The 15953-nt window shown below is 35.9% G+C and overlaps 1 protein-coding gene across 2 annotated transcripts in view; it reads right to left on the bottom strand.

Annotated features, from left to right (window-relative positions):
* The window catches only part of LOC148951248 (lymphotoxin beta receptor inhibitor), a 42638-nt gene that overhangs the window by 13017 nt on the left and 13668 nt on the right, over nt 1–15953 (bottom strand). For both annotated transcript variants that reach the window (XM_089090199.1, XM_089090200.1), the window contains exon 2: nt 12511–12734. In XM_089090199.1, the coding sequence (XP_088946325.1) occupies nt 12511–12734 (224 nt within the window). The remainder of the gene's footprint in view (nt 1–12510; nt 12735–15953) is intronic.

Genomic DNA, 15953 nt, shown 5'->3' with positions numbered 1-15953 from the left:
TCACGAAAATTTGCCGACGGGAAATGAAAATTTTTCAGGCCGACGGCAAATAGTTAATTGGCCGACGGGACATGAAAACTTTTCAAGCCGACAGCATTGGCAGTTAGCACCAGCAGCCGGCGCTGCCACAGCTAGAGATTCCACGAACATATCTGAAATTCTATTGCAGGCACCGACGCATGAAATAAATCCTCAGGGAAACGTTTCAGGCCCCTCAGAAATATAAATTGGACCCAGAGGGCGCCTAGAATGTTTTATAGGTGCAAACTGATAGTAGTACCGTCCTGTAGTGATAGTAATAACAAGTTACCTATATTTAATGATTTTTGTGTAGCAAATGTTTACTTTAAATCCTTAATTGACTCTGGTGCTACTGCGAACATTATAAACTCATGTGTATTTGATATGTTGCCTCCGAATATTAGGCAACAAAGAAATTCTAATAATCCCAATTAAACTAGCGTGACAGGGCATAAATTGGATGCAAAAAGTTCAATTCGCCTAGACGTAAGAAGGGATAATAGAATTTTTTCGAGAAATTTTATAATATGCGATAGCTTTCCGTATGAAACCATTATTGGCGCAAATTTTTAAGGTCTAATGGAGTACTATTAGACGTGACAAACGAAAGGCTTGTCTACCCGGCTAAGGTAGGGGAAGGAATTTCTACCTTAAGAAACTGTAACAGAGGTTACGAAGTGAAATCAACAGTAAATAAAATTTCTGGCGGTATAATGTCACAATCTTTTGAACCTCATGTCTCACAAGGAGGACATGGCATAATCAGAAATTCGTTTAATTATTCTGAGAGACATTGCAGAAATGAAGTAAATTTAAATAATAAGTGTATCGAATCTGCAAAATTTAAAATAGGAGATATGCGACAGTACAGGTCAAACGAAATCAAGAAAATAGTGGAATTATGAAAAAAAGTAGTAAACCCCAATGCGGTTCAGGCACAGCCAATGCTATCGACGAATAGCGCCAGTATGAATCAAATGGACAATGAAAATAAAGAGAACTATTACGGATTCGCGATAAGGAAAACAAAAGTCCCTCCGAAAACGATGCAAAAAATTCAAATATCACAAATGATTGAACCAGTGGATAGTAAATCTGAAATATGGTTTGCCATCCCCTCAAATGAAATTCCTGAAAATCTGTTATGCGAAGAACAGATTATATCTTACGACAAAGGAAAAGGTTTTATTTGGGTAACTAATAACCACGAAAATAATACAATTACAATAAAAAAGGGGACGTGTTTAGTTCAAATCCAAGTTTTATCGGAGAATGATTTAGATAGGTGGGAAAATCCTGAAAGGAACCTAGTTAACGGCATTAAAACCTCAAATAACAAGTACCCTCTAACTGAATAACAATTCTTAAACAAATTTAATATGGATCATATTATGGATTTGGAACTTAAGAAAAAATTATGCGAATTATTATGGAATTTTAAAGATGTATTTTCCGCATCTGAAGATGACATCGGACTAATACCATTTTATGAACATTCAATTTTGAAGATCGGTAATCCTTTAGCAAAACAGCCATATCGTGTACCGTATAAGCACAAAGAGTGGTTAAAAAATAAAATTCATGAATTAGAAAAAAATGAAATTATACGCCCCAGTATAAGTCCGTATAGCGCACCAGTGATCTTTGCACCAAAAAAGAATGGCGACCTTAGACTTGTAGTAGATTATAGAGCCCTTAACAAACAAGTAGTTAGCGATAAATTTCCTTTACCAAGAATAGATGAAATGCTTGACTCTATTTCAAGCAAAAACTAAATTTTTACTTCTTTGTATCTTACCCAAGGTTACCACCCATCGAAAATAGCCGAAAAAGATGTCTACAACATTGCGTTTTTTGCAGCTGAATATAGTTTATATGAATGCTTAAGGGTGCCTTTTAGGCTTAAAACAAGTTTAAGCGCGCGATGTTGACCCTTAAAACATCTATTAAGAGGACTAAAGAATATTATTCATTTTGTTAGTGATGTCATATGCGTGGGAGAAAACGCTGAACAACACTTAGCAACATTAGCTAAGGTGTTCGAGAAATTCAGACAGGGTAACTTAAAATGCCGGCCCGAAAAAGTAAATTTATTTCAACCAAAAATAAAATGTTTAGGAGTAGTACTGACACAAGGAGAGATATCCCCAGACCCCGACAAAATAAAATGTGTTGAAAACCTAAAACCCCCTAGAACTATGAAAGAATTAAGAGAAATTTTACGTCCTACTGGCTACTTTAGAAAATGCGTGCGTAATTACGCCGAAAATTCGAAAACCCTCACGGAATTAAATAAAAAGAACTCCCAAAATTTACCCAGTTCCCAGGAAGATCAAAATTCCCTAGACCGTCTAAAAAAGGCACTCACTTCTGAACCAATATTATCACTTCCTGATTTCGAAAACAGACAATTTGTGGTCACAACCGATGCTAGTCCAAAGGGCATTGGCGCTATTCTTTCGCAAATAATCCCGGTACAAAAACCCTAATCCTCTAGAGGGAACGCCTAAACAAAAAAAATAGAAAAGTTATATGCTATTCGAGTAGACCCTTGTCAAAAGGCGAAAGCAGTTATTCTGCCACAAACTTAGAATTATTATCTATAATCCACCACTTGGACAAATTTAGACACTATTTAATCGGTAGAAAATTTATACTACGATCAGACCATAAAAGCTTGCAGTACCTGCGCACATTTAAAAACCCCACGGGAATTCTAGCTAGATGGATTATGAAAATCCAAGACCTAGATTACAAATTTGAATATTTAAAAGGTAAACAAAATGCAGCTTGCGACTTTTTGAGTAGATACCCAGAAAATATTCCGTCGGAAACTGAGGAAAATGAAGTTAACGCTATCAATGCTAAAAGTAAACTTAAATGTAAGAAAAACAAAGATAAAGACACAGTACTGGAAAATAAGCTTTACTATTGTCCCTTGTCTTTAGATAATATAAAAAGAAAGCAAAAAAGGACGAAATGTGTTCAGCACTTATTAATTATTTTGTAAATGATGATGCCTTACCAGATAAATTCAAAACTCTTAGAAAAGAGATAGACAGTTTTTACTATTATCATGATGAAGAAATACTATATAAAGTCGTCACTGCTGAGACAAATAGAAACTAAGCATCAATAATATCTGTATTACCCCATAACTTAATAACAACTGCCTTTAAATATTTTCATTCAGACACAGGTGGACACTCAGGAGTAATAAAAACTTTCCATAATTAAAACAATATTTTTACGTGCCGTCGGGAATAACAAAACTTAAAGAATTTGTAAGTACATGCGAAGCGTGTAACTTAAGAAAAAAACCCCAAGCTTATCCTAATCCTTAAGTGGGAAGAGTCCCGGTAGTGAGATTCCCCTTCGATATTGTCTCATTTGACTTATATGGAACAAGTGAAGGCTTGCCTGTTTCCAATAGAGACCATACTTGTATTCTTACGAACAACTAATACCTGTATTACCCCAAAACTTAATAACACCTGAATTCCAAGATTCTCATTCAGATAATGGCGGACGCTTAGGAGGAGCGAAAACATTCCATAACTTAAAACAGTATTATTACGTGCCGTCGGCAATAACAAAACTCAAGGAATTTCTAAGTACATGCGAAGCGTGTAACTAAAGAACATAAACCTCCTATTGGGAGAGTCCCGGTAGCGAGATTCCCCTTCGATATTGTCTCATTTGATTTATATGGAACAAGTAGAGGCTTGCCTATTTCCAACAGAGGCCTCACTTGTATTCTTTCAGTTATAGATCACTTCTCTGGATTTACCTTGGCAAAAGTATCAAAAAATCATGGTGCTTACTCCACCAGTAAGGCGTTAGTGAAATTATTTTTACAATTTGGCGTTCCAAATAAAGTTTTAAGTGACAACGGAAGCAATTTTGTTTCAAAAGTAACAAAAGACTTAATAAGTTTTTTTAACATAGAGACAATGGTAACATCTCCGTACCAACGAAAAGCTAATGGTACAATAGAAAATAGGCATAAAATATTTTCGAACGCATTAAGCATTTATAAAAAAGACAATAGTAATGATTGAGATAAACTCTTACCCTATTTAACTAACGTGATCAATACTGCTTATTTAGAAACAACCAAAGAAAGTCCATTTTATTTACTTTTCGGTCGTGATTTTAGAGTCCCGTATGATGAGATTATTTAATCTCAGCAGTATTATAATAACTCGGAGGATTAAAAACAAGAATTCATAAATAGGATGAGGAAAACTTATAAAATAGTTAAGCAAGAGTTGGAAAAATGTAAAATAAACCAAGAGCTAAGAAAACAACCCAAAATCAAGGGAAGCATAGAATTCAAAACAGGAAACTGCGTTTACCTAAAGAACGAGTCAAAAACAGAGTGCAAAAAACTTTCCAAGAAATATTTTGGAATGTAGAGAATAATCAAAGGTTACGATAACGCTTAAACTTTTAAATAGGAAAACCCCGATAGTGGAAAGACTTACAAGGCACATGTTAGCCGAAAAAAAAGAGCTAAATTTCCAGAGAGATGGGTATCACGTCCCTCGTCTACTGTTTCGTCAGATACAGAAAATGAGCCTCCTGAATCAAGATTGGCAGAGCTATAACCCTTTAATTTTAAACCAGATTATTTTGGGGATGAGAGTGATGAGGAAAACTTTGAAGAATTTTAAGCTATGAAAAATTTAGTTATGCCCAAGGAAAAATCCTTAATACCAGTAAGAATTAAACACCAAACGATCCGAAAAGTTCATCATCTGAGAGCGCAGGAGAATTAGATTATACGAAATCCCCGAAAAACCTATTTTTCCTGATGACAATTCAACCCCGTGTCCCCCAAAAGATTCCTAAACGATACGAATTTCCCTGCAAAACCAATAACAGAGCCCTTGTCATTGCAGGGAGAGTTACACAAAGCTCTAGAAACTCCCAGTATTACTGTAAAGACGACTACTACCTAAGATTCGACAAAGATAAATCTGTGAGAAGCTATGGGTTTAATAAAATTCCCCCTAAAAAAGAGTCAAAGTACATTGCCCGAGAATAAAACTCCCAAGGATGACCAGCAAGGACAATATCATGATACAACTGTGTCCAAGGTCAAGCCTAAACAGTGGACTTCATGGAGGGAAACACTAGTGCACAGAATTCCCCATCCCCCTGAAGACATGGCGTTTAAACAGTGGAGGAACCCCGCAAAAACTTTTGATTCCTCTCAAAACTCTCAAGAAACCTTCAAATCTCCCGAGTTGAAAACTCAAAGCGAAGAGTTAGAGAATAAAGCTTGTACTTCCAGAGGAGTAGAAATTTACGAAGGAAGGGGAGGTGATACCTCAAAATTGCGAGGTGCAACTTCTAAAACTTATAACACAGAATCATTGGAAACCAGTTCCAAAGAGTCTGACGGCGAATCAGACCATATAGTAATGAAAGAAATAGGGAAATCAAAACCGACTTCAGCGGCCGCGCACGCGAAAGAAACAAAATTAAAAGGGGAAGAATTTTTGAAAAAACATTACAAGAAATATGATCTTTTTTCGCTGGCAAAACCGAAAAAGAAAAAACCGCAAGAAGTTGAGGAGAAAGTAACGACACAATCGGGTAGAAAGGCCAAAAACCCCGATAGATGGATTTACACTTAATCAGCAGAGGACTAAAAGACTTTAATGGATAGGCGTCGTAAGGGAATAATAATTTAGAAACTTTTAGCTCATAAGTAAAAATTATAAAACTATAAAATGCTATAGAAAAATTTTGTTCAACATATATCAGTTCCCGAAAACAAATTCTAATTAAAAGGTAACATTGCGTATAATTAATTCGAATAATTTTCTTTAATACAAGAAACCTACACGTACCATTCCAGTACGATGCATCCAGTCCAACTGAAAGAAGCTGTGATAGGAAGTACTAAGCGAGAAATATTCATACACCTTAGAAATGATCTTTGGTTATTTTCTGTTCCAAGAGAAACTGGTGGAACTTTGTCTTGTTGTAATAATAAAGAAAGAATAAAGCCAAGTTACAAAACAGAATTACTGTTACAAAATGTGGGTACGATAACCAAAAAACAAGGATGTCGACTTGTAATTAAAGAGTCAACTGTTCGAACGCCGTTAATTACCACGAGCGCAAATGTAATAAGTCCTAAAATAATCAATTTTAAGGCAATTAACCTGTCGTACACTATTCCCAATATAAAGAGTGAAGAAATGGAAGCCTCGATATGGTCCAAAATAGAAAAGAATCAAGGGACCTTACCGCTTACAAAAATAAGAGAAGCATTAGACTCCCAGATTCCCCTATTTACAAACGCCGACCAGAGATTAAAGTATGTGGATAATAGATACGGATTATTTTCAACCAATTTCTGGTGGAACATACTACTGACAGTATGTGTCGTGTTCGCGATTTCCCTGCCCATGAGATCCTTATTGACTTTTAATTACGGAAAAATCATTAGACCAAGAAGGCGAAAACCGAGAGAAGAACACGGGAAAACGGCTGAAATGCAGAAGTTAAACCCGGAACCCCATGAGAACGTCTAAGCCCAGAAATAGGGTAGACATTAGAAAAAAAGTGGGTGTAGAGGTCTCCACTCGTCCTTGCTATGTCTTGTTCCCTCATTGTAGTGTCGTGTACGTAAAACCGTGTGGCTATGACACTGCAACAAGCGTTTATTAAACAGCACGGACGTGCGTGAGCAATTCAGGCATAAAATATGTTGTAAAATTAGACCTCAAACTTAATAATGTAGCGTAACTTATATTCAAGTGGTTATTTTAAATCTAACATAGAATTAAATGAGTACTGAGAAAGATTAAGTTAGATTGTGTGTGATAAAGTATACCGAGGAAAATAATAAGTGACATTACTTAAAGTTACGAGAGGTAATCTCTTATATGAGAGAAATAACAATGCCAGTTTGTTAAAAATAGTATATGCATATTAACATTGGCATATTCTTGATATTACTTTGTAGTATAAAGTTACCCATTTATTGTACCCAACCGTATCATTTATTATATATTATGACTATTTGTTTTAAAGAACGTGTGATTCTGCCTCGTTATTTTTATTACAGGAAGTGGATTGACATATTGGAAATCGATCATTACAATGAGTTGTCCAGTGCAGATACAACCTAGTAGCATCTATTTTCATCATACCTCAACCAACGAAGAGTACTCACCATAGAATCCAGCCAATTTTCATCCAAGCTTCGTCTACAAAAATTACAGTTACCTTTTGATCGTTGTTTCCTCGACCATGAACCATATTACACATCAGGTAACATTATACTTGAATCTCAGTATCCAGTGCATTATCGAACTTTATAATCACATAATTCCTGAGAGCTCATCGACCAGTACAAGATATAAGTACAAAAATATCGCCTTTGATAATCATTATGGACCCATATACCATATGACCGTATAGTTATGATATTTGATGACCCCAAAAATTATTTATATGTCACAGATTCACGCTTCGAATCTCTTTCGACCAACTCTTGGAATCCATTCTAGCCCCTCTATGTAAAGAGTTCATATTTCCGTTATCCTAGAAATATTAAAAGATAATTTTGATAAATGGACCTGGAAACCAGCCATTGAATTAAAGCACCTAAAAGTAACGCCAATGATTAACCCCTTAGTCACAATATACTCCTCCCGCAAGTTAAAGACAATATGTTGAAGGAGTCACTAAAGTTTGATATCGACCCATTCCAAATCCAAACTTCAATTCCCCCTGTGATTAACCAAGGAATCACCGCAAAAGTTAATAGACGCAAGCCATGCACTAACACCTTTATACGTGAACCGTGATCTCTAAGTGCAAGAATGAACAATTTTATACGAGAAATACATTCTCTATGTGCCTTAAAATATCCCAAAAATGATATGCTGAGAAGAAAATGAACGCACTAACAGTGTTCGACCCCTTAATGATAAGGCACCATATGAACTATCAAAAAGTAGGTGAGAATAAACTCTGATAGTATATTCCCACACCTGTAGTTGGAAGTATCATTTCCCATTTGACAATAAAAGAAAGCTTGTCGTGTGAACACAACCATGCTAGAACTGTTCCATGAAGAAACTATATTGTAAGTGTGTTAAAAATTTTGCAAAGACAAAAGGAGTGAAGGACCATAATTTACAACAGAAGGATTGAGTACGCTAAAGAGACTGGAAGGTGATGAAATAGGTGTGAATTTACATATGTTACATCTTAATAACGTCGATAACTCAAAAATTTCATATCCTATCATTAATGTTACGTAGCAAACATCCCCAGTGAAAGTGTTCTAATGTTACCAATGAACGTGGTAAACATAATATTGTGTGTTTTAAATCGTGTATGTAGTGTTAGATGTTCATATAGAGCTATGTGTAGCGTTGTCGTGCTATACATTTAATGTAGCGTAGATAGGAATCAGTGTGCCCTATAGTCAGCAAAATAAAAAAAAAACTTGTAAAAGGTGAATTCTCAAAAAAAAATCTTATGTAAAGGTAGAATAGCCCTAACCTTGTTGGAAAGGTAAAAATAATCAGTGTTAGATGTAGAAAAAAAATCTTTAGAATAGTAGCTAAACTAGGACCATGAATAATCTTAGTCCGGTAGATGAATTTTAGATAGGGATGTATAATAAAATACGAAAAGTAATAGAGAAAATTTGTAGCACTCCTGATTAAGCTTATATAAAAGTATAAAATAATACAACGTCAATTAAAATTACGTAGGACAAATAGTAAATATATCGCGAATATTTCAAAAACCCAAGGGCAAGCAAGTCCTAATGACGGGAGGTCATTAAATAATGGGAAGGGTAATATGTACCGTGAGTAAAATGTGATACATTTAAAATACAAAAAATAAAATTCCTTTTTCTAAAGACAATTCCGACAGAAATTAAACGTCCCCTAATTGAGTTCGAATACCGTTTCCAAGAGTCTAAGTTCTTAATCAACAAAAACAGAAATTGCATTTTAGCTTCAGTCAAACAATGACGCTATTCGGTTTGAATTTCGCTAAGATAATTGGTAATAAAAAAGATGCTGGGTACAATGTTTCGCAGGAAATCTAAGTTATAAGAGTGTGTGAACGTTGGAATCATCAGAAATGTTTAAAACAAATTATTGGACGAACAGTCCACATAATGTAGTATGTTTGCGAACATAATTACTAAGTAGCGGCCCCCTCCACAGGACTTGGGCCAGTCATGAAAAAAGCTAGTAATGCGCAGGACTTTTATTTGCGTGATATAGTGAAACAAACTGTTTTTCGTTATCAATTATGGATTGTCTCTATTGCCATCAACATTATCTTTGAGAGCCAATTTATCCTTGCCTTTGTCGTTGTCATTTGAAGTGAACCACTGCTGTACACCTAAATATGTAAGTCATAATAAAACTATTCCTTTTCTACTTGTGTTTATATTATATGTCTGTATCTAGTCGCACGACAGATAATTAGTTCGCATGCCCCAAGGTAGTGCTCCCAGAGATCTGATTTCTACACAACATTAGAGGTAATTGACGAGAAGATAACTCGAAGAAGCGAGGTCACGCTCCCGGATTGATAGTTGGAGGATTTATAACCTACCACAATTCTTCATTTTATTTTATCGCTTTCAGCGAGTGGCGCTATCGGTATACCGCTTTAAATCATAATATTACCTATGGCACAGCCCTTAGCACTATAAGTGGCGCTATCGGAGAACTTATAAGGTGTAAGTTCATAGCTTTAAAGCATAACCTTACATTGACGCGGTCAACCTTTATTACCACAATTATTACCACAATCAAGCCCAGTCCCTTTCTTTTTTATCGCTACAATAGTGAACATGAGGGTGGTGACAATTCTAATTGTAAGAAGGACCAAGGTCTCCCAATCAAACTGTCTGACTTCTATGCTGTGTTCTATAAGAAAGATTTCTTCATTCGGCAAGCACAAGACTTTCCAGATGAGGGGATGGTGAGTTTCAATTTTTTGGAACGTGTGGGCAATGCTGACTTCAGTTAAAACCCGCCCAAGAAAGAGGATGTATGTGTTGTTGAAAAAGAAAAATTTTATTGCTGGACCACTCGTTCAAAAAGGACATGACCCCTTCAAATTGCAGGGCATCGTGAAGTTACAGGCATACAAAAGACTTTGCAGAGAATACGAGTTCTAGCCTCTGGTTTTCCTTGATTTTCTGCAAGTCCTTTTTTTTTAATTTTTCCTAGTCTAATTTTCTATGTTTTTTCTTAATTTTTTTGCAGTATAAGAAACCTTTTTACAAAGAATCTTAGAGAAGCAACTCTGTAAATAAGGGATTATTCAAACTTACCCAAAGTATGGTCAACTATGAACAAATTAGGAACAAACATGGTCAGTACATAAAATAAAATAACATTGTTCAAAGTAGGACAAAGTGTGGGTAACTTTGAATGATTTAAAAAAATAAATAAAATTATGGCCACTTGGGAAGGGATAGAAAAAATTTTCAACGCCCACCCTCTTCAGCAGTCAGACATACATATGAAAATGTTTTTCTAGGTTGTTATGTTACCATTTACAAAAGGTCTTGCAAAATAACAGAGAAAAAAGGTACTTTTAGTTCAAAGTGAACCTGCTTGACAGTACTATTTGAATTTAATGCCTTGGTTAAATCATTCTTATGCTGCAGGCGAGTAACGAGTAGAGACTCATGATTTTTAAAACACTAGTAAAGACTACATACATATTATTTTGTGTGTAAGCTTTTTGTAAACACTTTATTTTGCATAAAAGTTCACTCTCCAATATTGTTGGTTGTATTTTTGTCCATTATTTTTTTAAATTATTTATAACCCACTTCACTTGACCTGATTGATTAAAAAATTTTGTCCCCTTTAACTCTGCTGAAAATTTATTTTTAACAATAAACACCCCAATAAAGTGGAATCAAAGAGCCTAAATGCGAATCGAAATGTAACAATAAAAAAAAAAAAATCCAAAATAAAAAAAGCCGTTGGTATTTTTACTTCTCCAGATATTACAAGTTGTTAGACTTTAGTACCCTATACTAGCTTTTCAAAAAGCACAATACCCACATACCTTTTAAGATTTTTATAAATTACCCATAATGTAGGCCCTCAAGGGGGGGCCAATTTCATCATTAAAGGAATAATATAAATAAGAAAGTACCACTGACTTATTGTTTCCTGGTAGATCAACGTCAAGAGTTCAGTGCTTCTTACTTGCTTTACCTAAATCATGATACCCACAGACCTTTGGGGATTGAGGCTGGTGGAATAGTTGCCGATTTGGAAAATTAGCCAAAACAGGATAAAATATCCAAAACCAAATGCAGTAGTATAGAATTCGAAACGCCTCAGTATATCTGATAACAAGACAATGAGTTATTCTTGACTTTTACAAAACAAATTTACATTATACAAAAAATAGAATGCACGGATTCGTGTATTCATATGAGGAAAAGCCCCATTCTAGCTTCTAACATTAAGTTTCTTAAGATTTTAGAAGACCTGATTTAGTTGGCCTAATATCTTATTTGAAATTGGGTTACCTTAATTTTCCTCTCAAATCTATTGCTTGCTTAGTGTTTTCAATCTCAGTACAAAAAGACCTATTAAACTTGCAGATTTCTTTTCTTTAGCAAACAAAGTTTATTTTTCCTTTACAGTGTAACGAGTGCAGTTTTGGAATGACAAATTAAAAAGTATAATTTCATTACTTCTAGTCGGCATAATTTCTGTGTAACGGTTTTTCACGTTTTATTTGGGGGAACCTATATCATTTCAGACAAAAGACTTCATAACTAATAGGTATAGGCGTTGAAAATAATTAGTGACGGAATAAGCCAAAATTTTTCAGATTCTAGGTTGATATCTTGATTCTAACACGATGCCAATAATAGTTATCTTTATTCCGTGACATTACGAGGTACAAAAAAAAGAACAAGTGCTCTTGCATGAAACTAAATTTTCTCGAGCCAACGGTAAAAGGACTTGGCAGATTAACTTAAAATTCCTAGATAATGGGAGATCTTAGCTTTCAAATATGGATGCTAATATTCTTGTTAAATAAAAGATTCTCTAGTTGACTTGGCTGTTGACATTATTTTCAACAAACTTGGATGACATTGTTTTAGGAGCCTTTGTTTTCAAGTTTCTTGACATATTTTTGGGTGGTTGCTTTTTCTTTTCCTCTGTAGTACTAAAATTAAATAGATTTTGTAAACTAGCCTGCGGTTTTGCGACCAGACTAATGCCCCTAGCAGTCAAAATGTATGATTTCTATGAAACATTATACTATTTTCAAGTGCAGCTTTAACGTTGCTGTTCTGAAACATAGTAAAAAAATGCATTAATTTCGGCGGAGATCATTTTAACTTCTCAGAGAGCAAAGCATTCAGGTTATCCTACCCGAAAAATAGGGTAAATATGACGTAAGTATTATATGAATTTTATATAAAAAAAATAATGAAAAACATACTCTCTGTCTTGAATTGCATGTTGTGCATCAAGAATATTTTGCCCTTGGAATCCAGCATGCCCTCCATGCCCTTGATGTCCTGCATTTCCATGACCCATAGGTTGTTGTTGCTGAAATTGCTGTTGTTGAAACTGCTGTTGCTGCATTTGTACCTGCTGCTGCTGTCCACCAGGTTGCTGCTGGAATTGACCTTGCTGAGGTACTTGTCCAGTGAATTGGCCACCCTTAAAAACAATTTGTGAGTCTCTGAACTTTTACATACTACTATTAGAGCATATAATCGTTTCTCTTCTATATTAAATAAAAAAAAAGTTTTTCAATTGAAAGTAAGGAGCAACATTAAAATTTAAAACGAACAAAATTATTGCGTATATGAAGGGGGTCCCCCCTCCTTTATACCTCGCTCTTCACGCTAAAGTTTAGTGTTAGTACTTTTAAAAACACTTCTTATTGTTCTAATTAACCGACCATTCTTTTTCAGGAGTCATTCTTGAAGAACTAGGACAAAAAGTCAAACGTTAGCATAAAGAGCGAGGTATTGAGGAGGGAGAAACCCCCCTTATATAGGTAATAATTTCTAGTCGTTATAAGTTCTAATGTTGCTCCTTACTTTCAGTTGAAAAAGTGTTTTTTAATTTCTGATCGTTTTTTTAATTAATGCTGGGAAATCTGGCTCCGCTTGATGATAAGATCCTCTAGATAATTCAATCCCGGTGAAAACTTACCCCGGACACCATTAACATCTCCACAGGTAAAATTGAGTTGGTAAGAGAAAATGAGACAAACGAAAAGAATTTCGAATAGGAATTCTGGCAAATTCCCCCAGTGCAAAATGTTTCCTGAAAAGTTCACCCCCCGAAAACTTCCCTCCCCATGGGAAATTCTCCCCGTAGAAAATCCCTTAGCAGAAAATTCGCCCTCCTCCCACACGGAAAATGCATACATACTTCCCAATAAAAATGCTATACGTTAACAATGGTCAAATTTCCTAACTTAGACCTTTCCCAGGTGCTGTTTCAAAAAGGCTTCTTATTCCAACTCAACTGGCATTGTGTTTCAGTAGTCATTCTTAAGGAATGGGGAAAACCTCAAACTTTCCCGTAAAGAGTGAGGGGTGATGGAGGGGGCAGCCCCACCACTCACGTACGGAATAATTTCTTTTCGTTTCAAGCTTTAATGTTGCGCCTTACTTTTAGCTGAACAACTTTTTTTTATTCAATCTTAATTTGAGCCAGCTATGGTCATGAACGAGGGGTTATTTTGTAGCCTATGATGCTAAAGATTTAGTTTCGAATGTTGAATACCATTACAATGAGTTAGAGATTCTAGTCAAACAGTTGTTGTTCTTTCTATAAACCAGAATTTCGACAACAACAGATGCATCAAAAGAACTGACTTTTATGCCGATTCAAACACATAAAGTTCATTAAGGTTAATGTTACCCATCAAAAGTTACGAGCCTGACAAAATTTACATCATTGTCAAAAAAAGGGGTTAACCAGAGGCAACGCTATAGCGTTGCCTATAGTAAAGGCCATGCGGCTCCAATGTTTTATTATTACTTTTTTCCAGAGGCACTTCATATGGCAGGAGTCGTCGAATAAACTTCAGAAGGGGTTCATTCGATTGGAAATCATGAGTTCTAGTGCCCTCTTTCAGAGTCAAAAGTAATTGGAGGGCAACTAGCCACCCCACACCCTTTTTTCCCCAAATACACCCGATAAAAATTTTGACGCGGCCATTTTGTTAAAAATAATTCAAGATCACATAAAAAAAAACTCCAGGGTCGGCAAAAGTCCCCAGGCCCGGGGGCAGAAGTCATAAGTTATGCCCTGAGTACAAATATGGTTCTTATAGAAGGGATACTCGTAAAAACTTTAGAGGGCTAATTTGATTGGAAATTAAAAGTTCTAGTTCACTTTTTAAGAGTCAAAAGAGATTGGAGGGCAACTAGCCCCCCCCCCGCCCTCTTTTCCCAATTGCATCAGAAAAAATTTTGAGACAGCCATTTTGCTAAAAATAGTTCAAAGATCATATAACAAAAACATTGATGTCGATATAATCCCACAGGGCCTGGGGGCAGTCTTTGTAAGTTATGCCCTGGGGGCATATATGGTTCTTATGGAAGGGATGCTCGTATAAACGTCAAAGAGGGCTCATTTAATTGGAAACTGAAAGTTCCAGTTCACTTTTTAAGAGTGTAAAGAGATCGGATGGCAACTAGACCCACCCCCTCCACGCCCTTTTTTCCTCGAACCCCTCTGATAAGAACTTTGAGATAGCCATTTTTTTTTTATTAGTTCAAAGATCATATAACGAAAACTCCGGATTCGACACAAATCCCAGGGCCTGAAGGCAGGCATTGTAAGTTATGCCCTCGGGGAATATATGGTTCTTATCAAAGAGATGCCGGTAAAAACTTCAGAGAGGGCTCATTTGATTGGAAATTGAAAGTTGTAATTCATTTTTTAAGAATAAAAAGAGATTGGGGGGCACCAAGCCCTCCCCCCAGACGCTCCTTTTCTCCCAAATGCACCCGATAAGAATTTTGAGATAGCTATTTTGCAAAAAATAGTTCAAAGGTCGGATAAGAAAAACTCTGATGTTGAAACAGCCCCCCCCCCCCCAGGGCCCGGAGGGTAGGCATTGTAAGTGTTGTCCTGGGGCCGTATATGGTTCTTATGAAAGGGATGCTTGTATAAACTTTAGAGAGAGTTCATATAATAGTCAAAAGATATTCAAGGGCAACTAGCCCCCCCCCCCCACACACACACGCCCTTTTTTCTCCAAACCCATCAGAAAAGAACTTTGAGAGAACCATTTTTTTTTAATAGTTCAAAGATCCTATAACGTAAACTCCGGGATCGACACAACGCCCCAGGGCCCGAGGGCAGGCATTGCAAGCTATGCCCTTGCGGCATATATGGTTCTTATGGAAGGAATGCTTGTAGAAATTTCAGAGAGGGCTCATTTGAATGGAAATTGAAAGCTCTAGTACAATTTTTAAGAGTCAAAAGAGATTGGAGGGCAACCCCACCATCACGCCCCACCATCACCATCAAACCCATCTGATACAAATTTTGAGATAGCCATTTTTTTAAAAATAGTTCAAATATCAGATAAAAAAAAACTCCAGTGTCGATTGTTCTGACTACAGTGTCGATGGAAAGTTCTGATTCACTTTTAAAGAGGCAAAAGATATTGAAGGGCAATCAGCCCCACCCCATGCCCTTTTCCCCAAACCCGTCTGATAAAAATTTTAGATAGCCATTTTGTTAAAAATAGTTCAAACATCAGGATAATTAAAACTCCAAGGCTGACACAAACCCATTTTTTACTTTGATATTGTTACTTTGGTGAACATTTCATTTTGAAAAAAAAGTTTGATTTTGATTTAAGGAATTTTTAAAAACTTGAAACTTTTTGCAATCAAAAACAAACAA

This window comes from Artemia sp. Qi Xiang Cuo, chromosome 6 (genome assembly GCF_049724085.1).
Source record: "Artemia sp. Qi Xiang Cuo chromosome 6, ASM4972408v1, whole genome shotgun sequence".
Classification (NCBI taxonomy): Eukaryota; Metazoa; Arthropoda; class Branchiopoda; order Anostraca; family Artemiidae; genus Artemia; species Artemia sp. Qi Xiang Cuo.
Note: the sequence above shows the minus strand (reverse complement) of the source record. Positions and strands in the feature narration are given on the sequence as shown.